This window comes from Loa loa (assembly GCF_000183805.2).
Source record: "Loa loa unplaced genomic scaffold supercont3.312, whole genome shotgun sequence".
In the NCBI taxonomy this organism is placed as follows: domain Eukaryota; kingdom Metazoa; phylum Nematoda; class Chromadorea; order Rhabditida; family Onchocercidae; genus Loa; species Loa loa.
The window spans coordinates 31210-54737 of NW_018108492.1; the positions used below are offsets into that span (position 1 = coordinate 31210).

General features: G+C 34.7%; 6 protein-coding genes across 7 annotated transcripts; 5 read left to right on the forward strand and 1 right to left on the reverse strand.

The window, feature by feature from the left end:
• Window positions 1-481: 481 nt before the first annotated feature.
• On the forward strand, window positions 482-4588 carry LOAG_01519 (hydroxyacylglutathione hydrolase cytoplasmic; the record flags this gene model as incomplete). Its single annotated transcript, XM_020445773.1, has 6 exons — window positions 482-552; window positions 635-750; window positions 997-1168; window positions 1721-1878; window positions 1988-2190; window positions 4298-4588. 6 exons carry the CDS (start codon window positions 482-484, stop codon window positions 4586-4588), a joined length of 1011 nt encoding a protein of 336 aa, XP_020303804.1.
• Window positions 4589-6813: 2225 nt separating this feature from the next.
• LOAG_01520 (hypothetical protein) lies at window positions 6814-7107 on the reverse strand (the record flags this gene model as incomplete). The annotated part of the gene is made up of 1 exon (XM_003137059.1): window positions 6814-7107. The coding sequence occupies one exon, from the start codon at window positions 7105-7107 to the stop codon at window positions 6814-6816; it is 294 nt and encodes a 97-aa protein (XP_003137107.1).
• Window positions 7108-7320: 213 nt separating this feature from the next.
• On the forward strand, window positions 7321-12450 carry LOAG_01522 (hypothetical protein). Its single transcript, XM_020445774.1, has 3 exons — window positions 7321-7806; window positions 11745-11906; window positions 12226-12450. The coding sequence occupies exons 1-3, from the start codon at window positions 7479-7481 to the stop codon at window positions 12417-12419; spliced, it is 684 nt and encodes a 227-aa protein (XP_020303805.1). The 5' UTR covers window positions 7321-7478; the 3' UTR covers window positions 12420-12450.
• A 1316-nt stretch (window positions 12451-13766) lies between these two features.
• Window positions 13767-14472, forward strand: LOAG_01523 (hypothetical protein; the record flags this gene model as incomplete). The annotated part of the gene is made up of 4 exons (XM_003137062.2): window positions 13767-13883; window positions 14088-14141; window positions 14201-14296; window positions 14376-14472. The coding sequence occupies 4 exons, from the start codon at window positions 13767-13769 to the stop codon at window positions 14421-14423; spliced, it is 315 nt and encodes a 104-aa protein (XP_003137110.1). The 3' UTR covers window positions 14424-14472.
• A 1938-nt stretch (window positions 14473-16410) lies between these two features.
• Window positions 16411-19273, forward strand: LOAG_01524. 2 transcript variants are annotated; one of them, XM_020445775.1, is made up of 8 exons: window positions 16411-16500; window positions 16648-16751; window positions 16841-17008; window positions 17126-17248; window positions 17458-17673; window positions 17802-17939; window positions 18034-18240; window positions 18531-19273. In XM_020445775.1, the coding sequence occupies exons 1-8, from the start codon at window positions 16443-16445 to the stop codon at window positions 18783-18785; spliced, it is 1269 nt and encodes a 422-aa protein (XP_020303806.1). In that variant the 5' UTR covers window positions 16411-16442; the 3' UTR covers window positions 18786-19273. The 2 variants fall into 2 exon arrangements, with proteins under 2 accessions (XP_020303806.1, XP_003137111.1); XM_003137063.2 differs by lacking the exon at window positions 16411-16500 and having other exon boundaries at window positions 16586-16751.
• Window positions 19274-20034: 761 nt separating this feature from the next.
• LOAG_01525 (endonuclease/Exonuclease/phosphatase) lies at window positions 20035-22557 on the forward strand (the record flags this gene model as incomplete). Its single annotated transcript, XM_003137064.2, has 5 exons — window positions 20035-20169; window positions 20548-20799; window positions 20999-21198; window positions 21338-21482; window positions 21644-22557. 5 exons carry the CDS (start codon window positions 20035-20037, stop codon window positions 22148-22150), a joined length of 1239 nt encoding a protein of 412 aa, XP_003137112.1. The 3' UTR covers window positions 22151-22557.
• Between the last annotated feature and the right edge of the window lie 971 nt (window positions 22558-23528).

The following is a 23528-nucleotide window of genomic DNA, read 5'->3' on the forward strand; positions in this document are numbered from 1 at the left end:
AATGAAGCTGTTCTGTTATATCGATGTGGAAGAATGCGAGGCAATAATTGTTCAATTTACTTATCTCCTTCACTTGTTATTGACCTAGAATTTTTGTATCTCCGATACATAGGACGACGTAGTGAGGATAGGAAAGATTGTTATTGCAGCCGATTTCATTAGATACCGATCATAGGACGCACACTCGTGATAGCTATATTGTGCATGAAAATATTTGTGCTTCAGTAACAGTAACATTAGTGGCAGTTTTCATTTACGTTCTATTCAAAGGCACATTTCGACTTATTGTTCCTCATTCTAATTCAATTACCTTAGAATGAAAGTAAATCCTGATCACTTATTGTGATTCGTCTGAGGATTACATCTGATGTACTGCACTGTTTTAATAACTCATTTGTCCGGTTCTTGCTGTTTGTTGTTATATTTCACATCCTTCGTTTCCTGAATTAAGTTAATGTTGCAGATAAATAAAAGCGATGCAATGAACTTTTATGAAGTAGTTTTACATATCCTAATGAGAATTAAGAAGGACAGTCTCGCATTTCGTTTTATGTAAGTAATTTTATATAAATTATTTTTTTTCTTCTTTTTGAAAAGGGTCTTGCAGTTCTTAAGACAGTGTATATTTTCTTAGATATCGTATTTATAATACCAACTGCTTTGGTGCATGGTATACTAAGCGACAACTAAACAGAGTTCATGAAAAGCATCCAAATGGACATTCCTCAGCTGCCACATTTACATATGGAGGTATTTCTTAAAATTTTGCTCATATATGAGATATTTCCTGCTTAAACTAAATCAATCAAGACTTTATGTGTGAAGATGGGCCATTCTCCTTTAATATCATTTATGCATTCTGAATATCATTATTCATGATCAATAAAATATTTTCAGTCGATTTTGATTATGCTGTTAATGGTATTGGTAGTATTAGGTACTAAGAAACCGTATTTGTAATGGTGATCTCAACAAGTCAGCAAGGTATCATTTCAGATATCACTGTAACAGCAGTTCCACAAAACAGTGATAACTACAGTTATATGATTATGTGTGGTTCAACTAATGATTGCGTTGTTATCGATGTTGGCGATGCACAGCCTATACTGCAGTGTTTGAGCGATGAAAATAAGATACCTCAAGCAGTACTTGTCACTCATAAACACTGGTATCCATTCATTATGTTTTTCATATAATTGAATTAAAGAGAAGTATTTGGATCTTCCAACTACGTTAACAAAATGTTTTATTCATTTTATTCTTACAGGGACCACTGCTACGGCAATAAAGAACTTAAAAACGGTATAAGGAGCTGAATATTTATGGTGGAGAGATTGATCGACCCGCTGACGTCAATATGTAGGGCTAAGAGAAGCAAATCATTATGCATTTTTCTGGACTTTAGTAAAATATGAAACATGTTCATGAGGAAGTCAACACTTGCAATATCTAATGACCAAGATCAAAAGTATTTCTCGGACCAGCAAACTCTTTCTGATTTCAGTTACTGAATCCGTGTTTATTATCATCTATAGGTACTGCCTTTGTGACTTATCTATAGCTTGGTTACAAGCACAGACATAAAATTCGTAGAATTCTTCCCCGAATAAATTCTTTTGATGAAGCGATCTTTTCGAATTAGCAGAGGGCTCTTATGGATTTGCGAATTGTTGTGTTCGGTTTTAATGATTTATGAAAATTACTTTAATTTATTTTCCAGGTATGTTCGAAACGAAGCTTTAATCCAAATTGGGAAGTTGCATTTCAAAGCACTGCACGTTCCTGGACACACCGCTGGCCATATGATTTATGCTTTGCAGTTAAATGATGAACTCAAATGTTTGTTCACGGGAGACTTCCTGTTTATCGCCGGAATAGGTATATGTGTAAGCTTGATATGATTTTATATATTGATCACTTTTAAAACTTGTAAGTTTTCAAATTATGGAGCAAAACTGAGGAAAAAAAATTTGTATGAATTGTTTAGGTAAAATCTTCGAAGGGAGCACTTCACAAATGATCAATTCCTTATTGATGCTGAATGATTTTCCACCAGATACCATCATCTTCCCTGGTCATGAATATGCAAAGCTCAATTTATCTTTTGCTTTGTCACTGGAAAAAGATAATGAGATGCTGAAAGCAATGAGCAAAGCAGTACTTGAAAAACGGATCGCTCGCTTGCCCATCGTAAGTTTATGCAGCTATTTTACGAAGAGAAGAGAAAGAGAGATTTTGGTATTATGTTTATTACTTTTTGAAAATATGTTTTACAATAATATTTAACAGAACATCTACATTGTCCCATGCACTAAACAAAAAGTGCGATTGTTAAAGAAAATAAAGGGAGATGTATGATGTTAGTGCATAAATCGTTTCTGAATAATATGTTCTGATCGAACGGTTTTTGAGACTTTTTCTTCGAAGTTTCGAAAAAGTTTTTTTAGTATATTAGCTTCTGTTTGAACCCGCTACCACGTTCCTAGCTTTTCGAATATTCCAATTATACTCTTGACTAATAAAATTGTGCTTCATCATCTGGTCTTTTTTCTTGGCTCATCGTCTTCGATTTCAGCGGTTATATAGCTGTTTTATTAAATGTATTTGCCGTTGCGGTTATATGCTACACCATTGATTTTTACTAGAACGGATAATGAATTTAACTAATATTGATTGCTATTATGTGTCGAAATGTAGCAGTGCATCCTAGACTAATATTAATTTGATTATGGACTGACTAATACTTTAATTAACATCGTTTTAACATAATATTTGATATTTTTTTCTAGTTTTATGACCCACTTGATTTCTATGGTGTATACTTAATCCGTAGGTCATCATGGCTACAAGTGAGAAAAACTCTTGAACTTAAAGCGAACACTGCAATGGGCTTAAAGGCGTGGCAGCTTAAATTAGTGATAGTTGTCATAGACAAGCGAGTTCATCATTCGATGAATCACTGTCTAGCTGAGAAAACACTTTATATTTAAAAAGTAGTTCTTACTTATCAAGTAAAAGCGTTCAAAAAAGGAGTCAAAATATGCATCTTAATTGTTGTCTTTTATATAAAATGCTTTACTTTTTATGCTCCGTTATTCATCTTCTGAATCAGATTATGTTTGTCTTCTCTCTCTTTGTTTCCTATGCAGCGTTTTAATAGTTCCCACTCTTAGAGTGCTCCTGAGTAACCGGATTATTTGTCTCTGTAGTTGCATCAGCATCGATTTTCGGGAAGATAAGCCTTCTCAAGAAGGAACACTTGACGACATTGCTAATCTCATTTACTATTCAGTTAGGTATAAATTTCAATATTTTTTTTTCGAATGCTAATATCAACACGCCGTTTACGTCATTTACTTTAGGTAACCTACTGGTATTTACTACTATAGCGTTTATTAAGGCAGCTTGAAAAAATTTTCTCATCAAAGAATAGTTGTGTAATAAACAATAAAATTATGTCGAAGCAAAAGGCTACATGTTACCCACTGTAAGCTATAGGAATAATATTTTCTTATACCATAAAGAATGGTTCGTTTCGTTGTAGTGAATTTGCCTTTTTGACATTCTGAAAAATAATTCATGCTTTTCTTGTGAATAATATTATCCAACAAATTATAAAGATTGTTAACTTCTTATTAATAGTTTAATAATTTTTGATTAGGACAAATATGTCCAATGGGATTAGGCCGCTTCTTTATACCGCATTACTTGCACGCATCGTCTGAAATGCATAGAGCCGGTATAGCGAAGAAAATCATTAACTTTCGTGACAGCGAAATCTAAATTCTGGATTAAAGGATTTATTTTGCATTTACCAAAAGGAAAAAGAAGTGAATTCTTTTTCTAAAAAAGCATGTCAAGATAATAAGTAGTAACTTATATGTTATACAAGTTGTCTTACTTCTCGAATATGATACATTGTAGCATGAAAATCACTATTTGACAGCCCTATCTCAGCCAACTTTCTTCTTGTCACATAATCATTTGACATTTCGATGCTTACCTGTCGGAGGAAAAAGTAATTTCGCTTATCTATTATTAATCATCCAATTTGGAGGTTCTTATAATTTGAAAATATTTTTGGAAAAAAAAGGTCAAATCAGAGCTGGCTTGAATAAGATCAATAAAGAAAGCAGATTTATAAGCATTAATAAAATGCCATCTCTAATTTTATTTGAACTTTTTTTGCTACTTGCTTGAGCAGTTCAACTGCCAACTATTTTCAAATTTTACAAAAAAGAATTTTTCCTCATAAAGCTTTTTCGTGAAATCGGATAGAAAATTTTCTTATTTTAAGGTTGGAGTCACCCTCGGTGATGAATACAAGATCAATCCTTATTTACGCACCTGTTCTTTAAAATTTCGGAAAGCTTTAGTTGTTGCTGGTTACAATGTGCCTACGGAAGCAAAAGTAGTCAGTGATCAAGACGTTGATGAAGTAAAGGACAGCTCGATGGAAGCCCGTATTGCCGTTTTCGATGCTTTAGAAAAAGCTAAAAATGATTTTACAGATGAACTCGTAAAGCAAATAGAACGAAAACGTCTTAAGAGCGTCCGTAACAACGCGCAGGTTTCGTTTTCAAGTTAAGTTTTTTCTTTTGCATCCCTCTCTCTAAATTTTTCTGTTGTGTCTCGGTATCCCGGGAAAATGCATGTGGTGCCGTTTAATGATATTAGTTTATATTTTATATTTCAAGGATTTTTTCTAGTGTTTTGTGATTTTTTTAGTGTTTTGTTTCTCTAGTGTTTTGTGTTTATAATTGTCAATTACTTGCATTCAAACAATTTGTGCATTTATTTTAACAAAAAATATATTAATGGCAACTTTTGTTAATTACCTGCTAACCTCATTTAATTATATCAAAATTTCTTTTGAAATAGCCTCTTTCTCGTCGTCTTTCGTTCCATTCCGTATATATTGCCTTCATTCTTTTGACATCCGAACTACGACTATTCATTTTCTCTAATTCAGTCGTTATAAGAAACTTTTGTGGAAGACTATTTTTGAACTTCCCAGTTCGAGAAATTGTCAGATTTCTTATTTTCTTTCTTATAGTGAAATTTCTTATTTTCATCTTTTAGTCCTAAACTTCTGAACTGCTTGACTAATCCAGCGCAGTTGTTACATAATGAGTTTTTGTACTTCATTTGTGCGTAACACTCATAATTACTCATTTCTAATCGCTTCGTATCATCACATTGTGCTAAAAATATGCTTGTTCATAAGCTGTAATCTTGATACTGTCATCTCTTTTTTGTTTCCTCTTCTGTTTATTTGCTGAATTCAGTGGATGTTACTAATATCGTTTGTTACTTGTTTATGATTCCGATACCTCAGATGAATTCCCAGTATTTAATCGTTTCTACCTGACCGCATAATCAATCGGATGCCTTTCCCGGAATTATGATTAATTATTTAACTTTGGTATGCTCGGAAATGAATTATTTCGAAATTTATCTTCATAATTATTGAAAATCATTTATGTCGGTTAGTTTTTGATTAAAAATTTTTATAAGTTGTTAGAGGTGCGTTCAATATATTCGTTGAAGATTCTGGATAAATTTCATTTCCTTCAGTGATCATTTAATTTTTTTTTGTTTTCATTTTCTTGCATTTGAATCCCGAGATTATCATCTTGAAATTTTAAGTAACATAGTCTTTGCTGCCAAGATATTTCCGAGTGCTAAATATGTTGAGTAGTTTAAAGGTATTAAAATATTTTATTTGTGCAGATTCAGTTTTTAGTGTTTATAATAATTTATTTCTAAACAATTACAACAATTATTAGTAATCATCTTGATACTCATTTTTCGTATTTGAACACTCCTTATGTCGGTGTCGGTTGTACTAAAGGTTGTCGCATCAGCTACCTTTCATCTTTCATTTTGGATAATGTCATTTTATGTGTTTTTATGTGAAGCCTATATTATTTGTCTGCACCATATTATTTGTTTGAATCAACGATATCCGAATATTCGGGTCCTTTGATTTGTCTTATACTGAATTAGCGCTTTCAGTATGAATGAGAGGATTTTGAATGGAGAGATTTGAAATATTTTTTTCCGTGAAAGGATGTCTGGTTTAAGTGGATCCTTTAGCAAAAAAAGTGATGCAACCGAATTAGCCATGATCTTCGGAAGTACTAAAAATTATATGACTAATTTTTCGGTATTCTAATGAGACGCTTCATATGAAATGCCAGGTTTATACATAGCATGTAAATGGCGTATGATCGTATGAGCTGTGCACATTTCAACCTTAACATCGCTGTATTTTTTTGATCTGCGAAATCTCAAAGTTATTAAGTTCATTCCTTTCGATTACAGACGATAAATTAATATAATATGAAAAGGATGAAAGCAGTTGGGAAATAAGGTCACTGGATGTCGCTTCTTGATGTAATGTTGAAATTTCGAATAATGTATGAAAAAAGGATTTCTTGACTTAAACAGGTCAAAAGATAATTAGGTAGATTGTGAAATGAACGGTTCATTGGTAAATGGTAGGCATACTGGCTCTGTCAATGAATGCTGAAAAAGAAAAACAAACGTGAGATATCTGCGATGAACGATGTATTCATTTTTGGAATATCTGTTCGGAATTGATTTGGTAATAATCATTTGAATAATTCGGCGTTCTGTTTTCTTAGTATTTTATCCTCTCATAGAGTCGATGAGAGATTAGCTCATTTTGATGCCAGAAGTTGATATCAGAAGTGGCAAAGGTTCTGTGAGTCTGTCATGTTAGACGTGAAAGAAAGCTTTTATATTCCGCTCGACTCTTGACTTCAACAACTCGTTAATTCTAAGAAATTATTTCCTGATAAAGAAGTTATTGATATGTACACACATGCGCATGTGGAGTTGGCATGCACAGAGAAAAATTGGGTGAGCTGTGGAACGGTTGGCTCTCTTAGATGAAAGGCGTGGCTCAGGTCCGGTCCATTCACAATGCCACCCTGTTTGTACATCTTGCCCGTTAGGATCTTTGAAGGAAACAAACAGCTTTAGCCTGGTCTCTGGCTTGCTCCTTCTCATAACTCCTGCTTCTGACTGCTCACAACACGAGATAATTGAGGGGCGGTGGGAATCTATCCCTAGCAGCATTCCTGAATTAACTCAACAATGAAGAAGTTTCTATTTGGGAATCGTTGAATTTCATCACAATACTATCATGTATGATGGATCCGGTTACGCCGTTTAAAGCCGAATTTTGGTAAAAATCATGACAAAAGTGAAATTTTAATGCAAGTTGTTGGTACTACCCTCAGATAGTGGCCGATTAATGCATCAGCAGCTAGCTCTGGCTTCATATGTTTCCTAAATTTCAGCTCTAAGAAACTGGTAGTGCACACCAACGCCAACAATGGATGTTATCACAGCATTTTCTCTAGTCAAACTGGTACCGGTCGAGAAACATTGATGATTGACAAAGGTGAAGCTTACTGGGCTAGCAATTTTGCGTAAGCTAATGTGTGATGTGGAGTGTTGAAATTCGTGGCCAAGTGAGATCTCTCTTTTATTCGCTGCTTATCACTGCTTATCAGTCCATCGTCATATTGTCAACACCATTATCATCATCACCATCATCATTGTTGGTGTCGTCATCCGACTTCGAGACATCCCGCTTGTCAGTTTGCTTTAGCTGTGCTTCTTCTGCATATCTCAGTCTCTGGAATCAGCTCATGCATCATTATTTTCCACCCAGAAATTTCACCGATCGTTGCTGGGGACCAGATTCCGAAGTCGGTACTGTTCCATGCCGCGGTTCCTGTTTTACCTTGGTCGAGGAAATTTACGAACATTGTAAGTTGTTTAAGTTTAGTTTAATGAAGTTCAATTTAATGGGATTTTCCTGCTTGAATTTCCCTACCTAACAGACTTTAATACTGTTCTGATCTATTAGTATTACCAGCTCTTGCAATTTGTACCATGCATTTGAAAGTTGATTTTCGATGCAAACTTGAATCACTCCACACCACAAAATTTCCATCAATTAGTTATTTCTTTTCATCATCCTTTCAAAAGACGTCATATTCACTGATCTGGCATGTAATCTACGAAAGATTTGCCATCAGAATTCGGATTGTGTTGATATTGGTGCAGCATAATTAAATATCAAACAGAAGACAGGTACTTGCACCATTCAGATGCGCCATAATTTGAAAAATGAGGTGATTTTTCGCATTCCCGCTTATGAACAGTATTCAAGGATGCCAGGCTTAACGGATTGGACTTTGTTGTGTGTTTCGTGCTAATTGTTGCGTTGCTCATTTGGCAGAGATTTCGGTTTCTCATTTGACCAGAAGGTGACTGACTGACATGAGTGACTCGGAACTAACTCAATGTCCATCATTCTTCGCCGCACCCAACTTCTTTCGATCTTTTCATCATCATCACATCAATTCAAATTAATGGCAGTATATAATGAATGCTTTTTGATGGGGTCTTTCTTTTAGCAGATTGGTAATAGTTGAAGAGTATGCATGTGAAAGGGGGAAGAAGAAGGGAAAGAAGCAAAGAAAAAGAGAGAAAGAGAGAGAGGTATTTTTCAATTATTTCGGATGCTTCTGAAGACTTTCTGAAAAAAAGTAGACATTTAATGTTCTCCTGGAAGAGACAACATTCTCTCACCGTTGTCGCTATTCAGTAGAGCCTGAGTAATTGACATTAACGAGTAGAAGTGATGAAAGACAATAACAAAAACATCCATTTCAGCACTGTGCCACCTCCAAGAAAGTATATCAGCATGACTGATTCCACTGATAAAGACTTAATAACTGTGTGGATCGATCTCCCTTCTCAGTATTTTATTCATTAACTGAATGATCTCACTCCAACTACTTTATAGTAATATTCGAATATTTCAGCACTGAAAAAAACAATATCATCTCTTCTTTATGAATAAAATTGAGAAAAAGGCAAAAAAAATGTTGTTCCCGAATCCTCAACTCATTACTTTTCAGATTACTTTTCAGGTTCCTTTAAATAAGTTAAGTTAACTTTGATGGAGAGGTTATATTTATAGGCACGGAAAAAACAAAATTTGATAAACAAAGGTGCAAAGTTTCTTTTTTTCTTTTTTTTTTTTGGTCATTTGGTGTTTGATTAGTGGAGAGAAGTATAGATATTTAGGTGACAAAATTATGCAGCCTGAAATCTCAATTTTGACAATTTACCTTCACAGAATTATTTTAACACTTCACTTTCTAAATAAAAGAAGAGAAAAAAGACTGATAATACATTCAGCAGAAGAAATTATTGCTCTCAATACACCCTCCTAATCCTTTTTCCTCTCTTATTTTTATCTTCATTTCCTCTATAAATTTATATAGCTCGCTATTTTTCAAAGGAGATTCCTCATTTATTGAGAGAAGAGAAGAAAGGAATTTTTTGTTTCTCGACAAGTTTCTTTAATGGAAATCCTTTTTTCTTCTCTCTCTGAAATATAAATTAACCAAAAAACCAACAAATTTGCAAACCTACATAATAATCAGTAAAATTTGGATAAGAATTCCTTTCAAGAAGATTATACAAATGCAAAGAGAGGCTCTTAATTAGCTGGAAATTATACGTGGCTGCTTACATGAAGAACTTACACTTTCGCTTGACTTGGTGTAGCCCAGTTTTCTGCTCATTCGACATTTACTGTCGTTTTAGGGAAAGGTTAATAAGCTTATTTATTTCACAGGCAAGTAATCAGTTTTAAAAATTTAAAAAGATTTTGTGAGAAGTTTTCAGATGTTTTTTATTTTGTCATTTTTTCCCTCCTACATTGTTCTATCCTAGCCAGATTTGGGCACAAATAACTAGCATCATCTGATCGATCGCTATGAAATATCCTTTATTTGAAATAGCAACGAATCACTTTGAGTTAGTTTTTATGGATATGAATTGGTACACAGGTATTTCGTTCCTCAAACGGGCATATATTCCTCCATTTACTTATATTTATGCGTTTATATAAACAGTTACTGCCATGAAAGTTCTTTGCAAGAAAACTATGCGTTTAATTATATTGCATTTTGATGTTTGATGTATCCTGGACTTTGTAGGGAAATAGAAATTTAAAAACTTTTCGGAAAAAAGGGAGGGGTTTACCAGATTTCTGGACCGGGGAAAATATAACTCGGGACTTTATATCCTTTAAATTCCTCTTCATTATGTTTTGTTGCTTGATTACTTCCCCCTTTACTGCAAATTCGGGAACATGCCTTATATTAGTAACGACTAGCCTTAAAAATATTTCTTAAAATTTCAACTATTAACCAAATATCAAAAATCAACAATGTTTGCGTTGAGAAGTTACTCGGGTAATGAAATTTGAATACGATTTAAACTATTTGCTTACAATTTACATAAGATTTGCATAAAATTAATTCCCATTATCTACACTTTATAACCTTTTATTTTGCTGCCCAGCCGTTAATCTGTTGGACAGAGGTAGGATCCAGAATGAAAGAGCAATCATCCTCCTACCGGCTATTTATCCTTCGGAAAAACTGCTTGTATTTGATACACTAACTTCTTTATTTTATTTAGAGGATAAAATAATCAAGCGAAAAAAGTGAGAACGTTATTTTGAAATGACCACTCAAGTTCAAAATTATTATTAAATATTTAATTTATTCATTTTCACGGAATCTCTAATTACCTGCAATAGTTTAATCTGCTTTCCCATGAAAGCTATACAATGTGTGGTATTACTGTATCACAAAATGTTATTTTCGCAAAAAATTCTTCATTATTTAAGTTTTTTTTGTGGGGAAAGAATTCATTTGGAGAATCGATGAGAATTCATTTTTGTAAAAAAAAAATCATAGAAGTTAAATGGACATATCGATAATATCTAGATATTTCTAAAATCTTTTGGCTTTTTGAATAACTAATCAAATTTCAGAGATATTGAGGTTTCAATCATACTTCTACAAAGCAAAGTTTTTTTTCTTTTGAAAATGTGCAGTTTTGCCGTGGCCCTGAATTTCGTGGTAGCGATGAAGTTTGAGGAAGAGTTTTGGTTAAAAAAGTTTTGGTTGTGTTAATCTCTAACTAATCATAATATTAGTATTGTTTAATCGCAGTTCCAAAACATTTATCAAATTTCATTTGTGCGCAAATGCTTAATTTAACTTAACAGTCTCAAAAAGTACTTTCACCTAGCTAATTTTTAGTTGTTCGCCAGGTATAATTCAGATGCTAAAATTGGAGAAATCAGATTTTTCTCTTACTTTGCAATAGTTTCAAATCCGAAGATCTTTAATATCGTTTTATTTGTGTAAAAACTTTGAATGTCTGATTGTATTTTTTTGCATAACTGGGCGCTTGTGTTTCTGATTTTTTGTTACCGAATAGTCAGCAAATAAGAAACTGAGATGAGAATGAAAAAAAAAGAAAAAAAACAAGGAAGTATTTGTAGTGTGAAGAGCAGATGAGTGTATTTATTATTTTCCATACTACCATTGTGAAAAACATTTACTGTTGAAAACAGAAATTAATAAGAAAGAAATTGTTGACATGCATTATAATTAGTTAGCAAATTGCCATCGAAACTGCAATCCCAGTCATTTTAAAGATTCTAATTATCGAAATCTTTCCCACCGCTAATTTACTGGCAAAGTGTACCGAATAATACTTTCTTTAAGCCAGTACTTTGCCCGAGTCGATATTTCCCTTAACTTAGAGTTTTCTATTTTTATCCTCACAGATCTTCGCAAATGATATAATACAATTGATACAACTTGCAGTTTCAACGCATGCAGTGATGCGTGGTTGCGTGAACCGACTTCTGTTGTTTGGTCTCGATGAAGATGTCCGTGATGCACTAACTGTCCAATCAGAATGTCGTACAACTGATCGACATTTACTTCACCTTGTGGCGCTCACTCCACAAACTGACCTCGTATACAGTTTGGATTGATTGAAGTGATAATGTGCTATCAAAGCAGCGCGTGAATAAGAGGACATAATTTTGACAGTATTGTAAACAACTATCAAAGATTTATTTTGAGTTGAACTGAACGGAAGGGGGAGGATACGAGACGTTCTAAAAATTGTTGACCTAACATAATCATTATTTTATCAGATGTTATCCAAAAATCTTCACTGTTAGGAAAGTAAATGTAGGGAGGGAAGAGAATGGATGAAGATGGATCACTACTTTGAAGTGTCTTTGCTTATTCCATGGTCAGATTATTGTTGTGATATACTTTTGAATCTCATTTCCAGGTGATAATGTGCTCATGTATGGGCTCACTATGCAATTATGCCAACATGGACCACGTCCTGTCGATCGCTGTTTCCTCTGCATGCAACGCATTCCTTCCGATTCTTATGCTGATTTTTCATTGCACTATGCACTCTCTGATGATATCTTTTTGATTCGTGTCACATCTCATTCTTTGAAAATCCAAGGAAGCTAAAAAAACTGCTAGCCTTTTTATGTATCTTTGCTCACTTAAGCCAGTTAAAGATGTCATGTGTTTCAATGTGCGATTTTGGCACATCGCTGCTGTCACCGGTTTGTGCAGCAAGTTGCTATTACCATTTGCATATTATTTGATGTTAGCGAGAGTGAGTCATTGATTAGATGGAGTTTGAAGCGAAGAAATACACTTCTGAAAGTTGCACTATAAATTCATACACATGGAAACTACCGATGCAATAATTTGATAGGATAGAAAGTTGAGGAGAAAAGGCAATGAATTAGCCTTTTCTGATGGGATAAAACGTCTCTGGATATTACATTTAATATTCTTATATAATCGGTCACAATTGAACAGCCACTTAAAGTGTCGGAAATGTGTTTTATAAAGCACATCTGTTTAAAAGTCCCAAATTCAATGGTCGAATATGCCCTAGTTTCGGTGTTGCACGTAGTCTAAAAGATGCACTTCTCGTATAAATTTTTAGAAAGATCTGGAAGAGTCGACATTAAAACAGTTACGCCTCAAATAACTTTAGATGCTCATAAACGGCGGCATCACTACCACAGAAGAAATAGTTAAATAGAGATCCATAAGTAAGGCTGGAAGATATGATCAGGCCCATTGATAGAAATTTGATATGTTGATAACGGTTGATTGTTTCACGGGAATTGCGAGATATTTGTATATGGCACTGCCAAATTATTGGATACGAAGCATACTGCAAGATACGATGCTCAGAATCAGTTACACCATTTGTAGTAACTCGTTTGTCAGCAGTAATCCTGCTCAGTTGTATTTCACTATATTTGTTTTGTTCACATGCTTACATACCACATTGTGCCTCTTCAGTTGTGTAAAAAAAAAGGCAAGTTGAAATATGAAAAGAAACAGTGCTAATTAACCGGTGATTTAATTTCGCAGCGATAATTCTGTCATTTATAAAAAATAATCTTACACTTACCGTTTACTCTTTTTGGAAAAAAAAAAGGGAAAAACTCAACGTAAAAAGAAATAATCATAATAAAGTAGTAAACAATTCAGTGGAAATTCTCATCGCTGCAGAAAAAATCTTACTAAGTCATCTCATTACCACAAAGGTTTGTAGTGTGGGATCTACAGGCAAGCCGAAAATGCATTATCATGTTAACCCGTGAGGACAACTTGTCCATCTAACTTGACTTGACAACTAGTGGTCCGTCTCAGCCCGGTAGGGAAATGTCGCACAGCTCCAGGCTGAGCATTGATACTAACTCATAACTGTCGGACTTCCAGGTAAATGGAACAGCATTAAATGCTGTTCCAACAGAGCCAATCACAATACCTCAAGAAAACAAGGGAAAGATGGAAAAAGACAACGAGAAGAAAGATGAAGAAAAAGTGAAAAAGGTTGATGGGGAAAAAGACGAAGAGAAGAAAGGGGAGGAAAAAAGAACACCAGTGATGAGGATGGAGGAAAAAGTAAGAAAGAAAAGGAAAATAGGCAAGCAGATAGGAAGGGAAAAATAGAACAGGTAGAAGGCAATGAAAAAGAGGTAAGATTCTGCTAAACAGTGTGTGCCAAATTCAGATTTCGCTGTAAAACATAAACTTGGAAAGAAAGCAATACTGCGATTCAGCAGAACGTAAAAGGTTGCGATCAAGATGACAGATAATGATTTATAGGACCAACAGAAGGATTTAAACCCGATTGTGACACCTGCCTCCGATGAAGATGAGGTAATACTCTCATTCGGATCGTTTTCCTTCAGCTCATTGCATTTCATTGTTTACTTCAGAAGAAAGCCATTTTGCAGTTGCCGACGGAAACACAGAAAAAAGCAAAAGCATCGACACAGATGACTGTAAACATTACTCAGGAGGAGAAGAAAGAGGTATGGAAATGGTTGTATGGAAATTGGAATAGTTGATAAACATTAATCACTTGAAATGCTCCTCGTTGCCTTCTTTCAGAAGACAGAGACTGAGGAGGAAACACAAGCTAGCAATCTTCAACTGTAATTTGATGTCGCTAAGAGTCACTCATTCATGGATCTCATCGTTGGATAGCATTTGAACATTAACATTATTTCATTTTATCACAATAATGCTCTAGATGGTCATAGTTAATAAACATTAATTACTTGTAATGTTCAAATATTCAAAATGATAAAGCGTCAAATGAGTCAAACGTGACACAGATGACTATAGTAAAGGATCTGGTAAAGGTGATAATTTAATAAAGAATCAGGATTTCAAACACGACTCTATCGCTTAAAGAGAGAAGATGCCTAAAAATGTTAGTCCTCTTTTTGATCCTTCGCCAAGTTTGAAACCAATCCAGAAATCATGTCTTTGATTTTGTCTGCACATACTAAACGTCAAATGATTTATGTAACACGTATTCGATAAAGATGGCTACATTCCACAAGAAAGAATCTAAGAAGCAGAATATTCCACAAATCAAATATAGCGATAGTCGTTCGTTTACTTCAGTCAAAAAAGGGGAACAAGGTGGGAATTTCCTAGCAACGGAGTAAACGCAAGTTCTAACTTTGGTTGAATCAGACCGAAGTAATCATTTTGTACGGTTAAGTCACTTGATCATACCAGCCATAGCGGTTACTTTCATTTATGTTAGGATCATTTATGGCTCATCCTCATTCTGGGGGAAAAAGTTTATAACCAAAAGTTGTCATAAGACTATTTTCGATCTAGCCAGAAGCACTTTTCATAGAATTATTAGGAGACGAATTTATTTATAGCACTTCAAGTAACACTTACCACTTGTCACTGATCATTCCCTCATCTATAGTCTCTCAGCTAGTGTTTTCACCTAAAACCCAACGCCGACAGCTAAGAACAGAGCGTCCTTATTGAGACGCCATCTGTTTCAAAACGTTCATTTAGAGCCGCAGAATATCCTTGAGCCCCGGTGATGGTTTGGTTGTGATCTGGTGTGATCAATTGTGTCCATCGGGATCATAACTTCCTGGAGAATAGTCGGGCGAGATCACTCGTTGAAGTTAGAGGTCATTGAGTTGCGACTGGACAAGCAGGATGAATATCCCGTTCATCATCCAGAATCAGTGATTTTTTCTTAACTGTGACTTGGACGTTGAACATTGTATCTACTGCTTGCTGGATTATGCCTTAAAATTGTTTTCATTGAATGTGCTTGACCAGTCTGTAACTGACAACGAGATCGGAAGAGGAGGGAGCTAGGAATCTCCAGTAGATTTGACAACGATACATTAACTACGAAGATAACGGGTAATTTAAGGCAGAAGATAGTTTGAAATTCATCAGTTAATTTAATGCTTGAGTTATTTTCAATGACTAAGAGAGTCGCCTGTATTTAATAGAATTTTATATACCCTCCAGGTTTGAAGGAGCACAGAGACAAAAGTCATGACATTTTCAAAGTTTATCTTAATTGAAATTTCGAGAAATTTGTTTCAGACGGTGTTACTAACGAAATGACTGAATTGTCTAGGGTTCGTAGAACAGTCTCTCTAGAACAGTTCTCAGTACTCGAATTATGACATTTTGTTCTAATCGCGTGCAAACTATCAGTTTACAAGTGAACTTCCTGATTTACTTGAGCTTATGTCATGATGGAATTTTCAAAACATTAGAAATTTTTTCTAGTTATTGCCCCAGATGAGATCAACGACAGAGGTACCATCACTACAGGATAAGTAGAGTGTACAAATGTTTAAAATATTCTATCCCCTCTGTACCACTGTAAATACTGCACTCATCCTAAAGAGGTAGAAGGAACATTCTTGTATTATAACAGCTGCATGAATAAACAAATAACAGTACTTATAAATAAAGTAATGCATAGTAAAGTTATTTCGCACTAATGGTTTTAAGCAGTCGTAGTAATCTTTTGGTCACTCGTGTTATGGGGTAAATAAAGAATGATTAATATTGGGCAAATTTCGCTTATATCTGAATTCGTTAGAAAGAAGTCACAACTGATGAGATTTGATGATGTTCGATTGTTTCAGTTATTATTTGTCCAGTTTCTGTGTTATGTCGAATCGGATGAACGCAGCCGTACAGATTTCGGGTTTAAGGACACCAACACGTTGTACGGTTTCTTTTTTTTGTTAAAAGTATCAGTACTTAGAATTGCTCAGTTTGAGCTAGACGAGCCTGCTTGAAACTCAAGAAAATTATAAAATAGTATAAAACTGGAAGCAATATAAAATTATGTGATTTGATGGTTGAATGTCAGCTGAAGATGCATCGCCACAACAGCCACGTCGTCTTGAAGTGGTTTCAAAACAAGCAACCAAGGTTACTGCTATCTCTACTCGCTTGGAATGGAAGATTGACCAGGTGATATTAGTGTTTTGCTTTGTGTGTCTCTTTATAGGCTTATAAGTTCCATCAGTTAATGTTGAATCTGATCTCTGTTATTTTTCCAGTTCGAGAAGCTGATGAAATTGTTCAAAAATGGGCATAATTTAATCAGTAAACAATTTGGCTGTCCTCAAGCTCCTACAGTTACTTGGGAACTGCATGTTTACCCTAATGGGAAACGAGAGGAAGATGTTGGCAATGTTTCTTTCTTTTTGCGACAAGTGGGCTTGCAGGTAATTAGCGTTGTGATTCCCTTGAGAATTTAGCGGCCTCATGTATTAAAGATGTGCTGCAACACTCTAAAAACCGGTGAATATGTTGAATCTTATAGCAGTCTTGTCATTTTTCAGCGTGGTGAAGATCCCATAATGACTGAATTCCAAATTTATGCGTTGGATGCGAATTCCTTAAGGGTAAGCGTGTGTAGAGATACCAAAGATTTTACCAATCAACAAGGTCGCGGAAAGTTTCAGGTTTGTTATTCAGCACAGTTTCAACGATTCAAATTTACGGTGGAGAGAAAACAGAAAACTGGTTCCCGAAATGCTTGGTTGTATAATTGGATGTTAGAAGTGTGCTGTGTAGATGTAAAGCAGTTGCTCAACTTTCAGATCAGTTGAATTCGTAAAGTTTTTGCGTCCAGAAATTGTCGGTTTAAAATTGATGACCTATACATACTTAGGTTTCGCGAGATAAAATGATGGCAGCATTGAAGGCGGACGGAGCTTTACTTCTCATTTGCGAGGTGGAATATTTTCCACCTGGATCAAAAATTAGCGTTGAGCAAGCAGTGGAAGCAGAACCTTTGGATGATTTTGATGAAAAGAATGAGGTTTCGATACGGGATTCTCTTAAAGACATGCTGGACAGTGAGCTCTTTGCAGATTGTACTATAAAGGTACGTCCGCCTGTCTTTCTCCATATTTGAAGTAGCTAATTTTGTCTTCATTATTGAGATGACTAAATTTCTAAAACACGTCTGTTTGTTGTATGCATTGTGATTTTATAATTTATTGCGATATGCAGGTTGGTAATAAGACGCTTAAAGCTCACCGGTGTATATTGGGACAACACAGCGAAGTATTTCGTTCAATGTTTGCCCAGGAATCAATGTTGGAAGCTCAAAAAGGAATTATTGATATTCAGGATTCAAGGTTTGAGCCTGTAAGTAAAACTGACTTATTTCCATGAAGCTCACTGTGTGCTGAGATAATGTGTCAATAATTTTAATGTCTTGAAAATCACCTCGAATTTTAAGGTGCGGGCTATGGTAGACTACATATACACAGGTTCGACGGATCTTGTGGAAGGCTATGCAGAAGATGTTTTGGCCATAGCTGATAAATATGCCATTCTGCCTCTTAAAGAGCAGTGCGAGCGATATCTCTCAACCACTATTAACTGTAAAAATGTTGCCTCTACTGCAGTGTTTGCTGATACTTATTCAGCTTCAATACTTAAACAAGTTAGAACTGGTATTTGAAATTATTTAAGCTGCAGTAGCTTTTGTTTTGTCTTTAGTAATGTTCCAAGGATTTTTTGAGTCTCAATGAGCAAAAGCTAACGACGAAAGAATTCCCGGTTGTCATTTAATAACTGACATCTTTTAATACAGTCAAAATTTATCATCAGCTATTTGATATGAAAAATATTATCTGTAGTCAGTTATGTTAAAGTGAAGAATACGTTCTTTCTAGTTTTGTAAAAAGGATTACCGCCTTCTAAGATTTGAAGAAAAAACTTGTTTCTACACAGGCATGCACAAAATATATGTCACTGCATCACCGAGATGTTCTACGTTCCGCAGAATGGAAGCAGATGAAGAGAGAAAGATCAGAGTTGGCAAATGATCTTTTGGAATCTGTGTTGGTCGGTGATGGTGCTGCTAATTCTGGAGATTTTAGTTTTAACGGTAGCGACGAAAGCAGTTCCGCGGGTTCTGGTAATGTTTTGATAAATGATAGCCGGCCACCACTTCGAAAGCGTGTGCGCCGAGCTGCTATCAGATAAAGTTTCATTGAGAGAGCATTAGACGTTTTTTATTGTTTACTGATTATTGATTGAAGGAAGGGTTATATTTTGGATGATAACAACCATGCACTGTTCTGATCATTGCATCGTTTCTGAGATAAAATAAGTACATTATTATCGATATTTATGTTCAACTAAGCATCTTTTTGCACTGATATGTTTTTGTTTCGGAAATAAATTCTGGTTGTCTGATCATATCGATAATGCACATTTATATCCTGATTTGGTGACCAATTTTAACAGATCTCACAATATTTCTGCTGTCAACTGCATTCAAAATTTCCAAAAGTTTGGTTAGCTTGAATCTCAGATACTTGAAGTTGGAATAATCCGGTTCGTATCCTTATGAAAGTTAAATAATTTCATTGTGATCATTGCATTTTAGTTTGTCCTTTTGTTCATTAATTGCCGTTACTTTTGTATTGGTTAGTTAATTGTTTAATTATAAGTTAGATTTAAATTTATCTCGTATCTCACTTTTTTTAAAATTTGCATCAACTATTTCGGTATTCCTAGTTAAACATCATTTTGCATCCTTATTGGCTTATATAACTTTTTACATTAAGCTCGCTGCGAGATGTTTTTTCTCATTTGTGAAGTGTTATGTCGCTACACTTTTCTAAATCAGCATTGAGGATTTTTAAGTGATTCAATCGAATTTTTCATTGTGAGCTATCACTTTTATCGGGTCACGACCTCATTTGTGACAACGCTAATGGGGATTTTACAAATTGTGTTCTAGGGTTGAGCATCCTATTTTTTTTCAAGTTAGACTGTCGTCTCTGTTATTCACTGTTCATAATTCTGACTCATATTTGCTCTCTGGTTTTCAGTTTTTCCTGTTTTGTATAAAAGTATGTCTCGACAGTATTTCATTGTCGTTTGTTAAAGGATTATGAGGGCCATTACTGTTTACGAAACATTTTTTGATCATGATTATCAGATTTCCGCTATGCCTCTTGGTGTTACGGATAATATTGAGATGGAATATGATTATAATTGAAGTCTCTTTTATGATTTGCTTCAGGATTATCAAGTGGAGAACAGACTTCAGGAATCTGGGTCATATGAATTGTATCAGCTTTGGTGGTGATGTTAGCTTAATGAGACTTGGACGTAATGTTGTTAATTATAATTAACTGAAAGATTAGAAGTGTTCAGCAATCAGATATGTCTATGGATTGAAAATTAACAATCCATTATTCTTTCTTTGAGATGTGACTTTTAAATGAGTGCGCTAGATTGGCGAATAATTTCTATCACGTATAACGTGAATACTAGGAAACCCGAAAGTGATCAGATTTATCAGCTTTTACAAGACGGTGATGCGAAAGATGCCGTTATTGTTGCAATTGGATTACAGGTTTATGTTTCATTTCCTTTGTTTAGATCAGATAGACCTAGTAAAATACGCACGACCTTTTCTTTGCAATTATTAAATATTTATGAGGGGATACCTTATATTGGAAATGACGTAGCTTTAAATGTATTGTATAAAAAATGTTTCTAATTAGACTTGACATGAAATTTACCTTCTTGGGAAACGTTGATTACTTTGATTGCATACGGTTTACTAATCCAGAATGAAAAAAGGCAGTCAACCTTTTCTTGTATTTCTTTCTTTCGATATGTTGTCTATTTCCCTATTCCGCTAATACTTATCATTCTTTTTTCCATATAATTTCAAACTTTACCGCAAAGAATGACTGAGTTAATGCTTTCGAACTTTGGTTATCTTGAGGAACTTTCTCATTTGGAGTTATTCGGTACGATACCGGTCGAAACGACGTGGTTATCAATTCTGACATCATGGATGAATGCTCATGGAAAATCTCTTCTTTGTAAGGCATCACTTGCTTGGAATTTACTACTCATTTTCGCACAACTGGAAGTGTTTCCTTTAGTGAGTGAAATCAACTCAAGGCAATCACGATCTAGCTTAGGAGGCCTTACTGGTCATAAAGGAAGCGTATCGCTAAGGATAAAGTTTAGAGTAAGTTGTCTAATTACCTTTTATTTTCAGTATGAAAATGAACAACTTTCTGACTTTTTCCATTACATAGCAACATAACATAGCAGGTGGAAATTTCAGCTGAAATGTAAAGAAAACAAGCTATTTATTGGAATTTCACAATTTCAAGTTGCAAAAGTTAGTCCATGGTCCGACATATTTTTATGTTGCGCAGTTTTAGGATGAAAGTTCACTGGTTTTTATTACGTCGCATTTTCTGCCGGATACAAGTAATTATGAAAAAAGGTGTTTACAATATAAAAATGGGAAAATTTGTGCCTTTGACGATGTAGCAGGGGGCAGTAATGGGAGCAATAATGTAATATGGCTCGGCGATTTTAATTGGAGAGTAGATCAACTTACATCGCAAGAAATGATTATGTATGTTTCCGAGTTATTCACTTTTTCATTTTTAAGGTATCACTTTTTCGACTTATGTATATCTGTTTCCCAATAAATGATGCTTCGTTCGTCTTTTCTGATTGGTTGCTTGCAATGGATTCGTATTAAGTCATTTCAGGATGCTAGCTGAATTGAATTCTAATAATTATATGGATAAGCTCGTGAATAAATTTGATCAGCTAAAAAAAGCTCAGAAAAGCGGACGAGCTTTTATGGAATACAATGAAGAGAAAATTCGTTTCGCTCCCACTTACCGCCTCATGGTAGTTTTTACCTATAAAGTCTCATGTGTTCTTTGTGCTCATCATTTGAAAAAGTTACGTAAGACATCAGAATAATACATTACTTTTGGAAATATGTTTGAAATGCTATTTTTCTTCATCTGATTTTCATTTTCGGTATCCATCGACTTTATATCTGTTAGGTTGGCTCCTCACATTATGATCAAGAACGCGTACCGTCATGGTGCGACCGCATCCTTTTCAAAGGAAAATCTCTGCGTTGTGAGCGATACGAATCAAATCACATGGTCACTTTGTCCGACCATTTTCCAGTTTATGCGCATTTTATTCTATCTGAACCGGTATCACGACAGCATTCTGGATGGAAAGTTCGTTTTGAGAAAATACCCCACTGGTACAACATCGTACCATTCACATGTCGATTTACATATTTGGACGATTTCTGGAATATTAGTGGATCATATCGTGACTGGGTCGCGATTTATTTGGCCGATGTTCCCAATTCTTTACAGCCGTTAACCTGGTTGTATGTAGTTGCTTGTTACAATACGATTATAGCAAATAGATCAGTCACCATTGCGGAATTCCCATGTTTAAGTGCTGGACATTATCGGGTTGGCTATTTTAGCACATACAAAAATTGTCTGCAAGGTTTGTCCGATATTTTCGAAGTTGGATTCATCAAGTAATTTCCAAAGTTGGTAAAATCAGTGAAAAGAAAGCATTGGTTGTAATTGAGAAAAATACTAATAGAAACCAGTGGGTTACTATTAATGAAATAAAATGAAGAGGGGTCAGCAAACTTACTGCTGTTAAATTTGCAATACACACCCAGAATCATTGTAACTTGTTATATTCTGGTCATACAGTATAAGCCGCAAGCTCATATATTTTCTTCACTTGTTGGCACTGCAAATCCTGCCTAATTTCTGCTATGCTTATGATTTTCAGATCTCTACCTTTGATTATATACGTATATTTCTAATGTCGTTGTTTTCATCATTATATCGGCTTCCGTCAGGGATACTGGAAGTTTTGTACACTTAGAGGTCTAGGAAAACTTCGGCTTCTTGTAACAAATGACCACAATCACTCGTCCTCTGCTTTGATCCTTCAAATAATTCATATAAGAAAAGTTAGATGGAATGACTAATTTGTTCAAAAATTAAGAGCCTGATTTATCGAAAGTCACAATTGTCTGCAATCCAATTCGACTGCAAACAGTTGTGACCATCGATCCTGTCGACTTCCTCGTGAAAAGGATTTTTTTTTTCTCCATAAAGAATTTTTTGTTTTAAATTGACATATAAACGTCGTGAAATTTTTCTTCGGTGGATAGTCCAATGAATTCTTTGTGTTGCGTGGGACCAACTCGTATGAAAGAGTTTATTCGTCTCCACTATATCAAAAACAAAACCAGCAGTAAAACTTGACAAGCTTATATTTATTAGGAAGTGGGTGTGGTTTTTTCTAATTATTCAAACATTTAAAGAGATGTTGATTCGCATACATCGGAATTTGTGAGAATATTGTTATCAGATGTACATTGGATAGATGAGAAACATGAACACAAAGATGTTAAATTGAATAACTAATGTAAGCAATTGAAAAGAAAAGCATTTCCTTTATACAGGGATAAAAAACATGGGAATGTGAATTTAGACAGATATTAAGATGAGATAATTAATGGATCATGAATCATGAATCATGGAAAGCATTCCCATCTTACACAAAATTTATTTTAATTTTCGCGACTTTCGCGACAAGGATGGGAGACAAGCATTTTTTCACCTTTTGGAATAAAGAGAAGTAAATGTTAAATGCGATCTCCAGTATGATCCCAAAAGAGGAGGCATGAATATATATATAATATATATATTTGAAGTGTTAGTCTAACTTGGAACTTCTGTCAAAAAAACTATACGTACAATGCTAGTATTAAGTGCGATATGGGTCTATCATTATTGTTGTAGCTATATTTTCGACTCGACCACATTCGGACTCCATGATATTGGCCACTATTCTATTTAATTCTTGTCAGTTATTAGGCTTAACATTTTGACATTG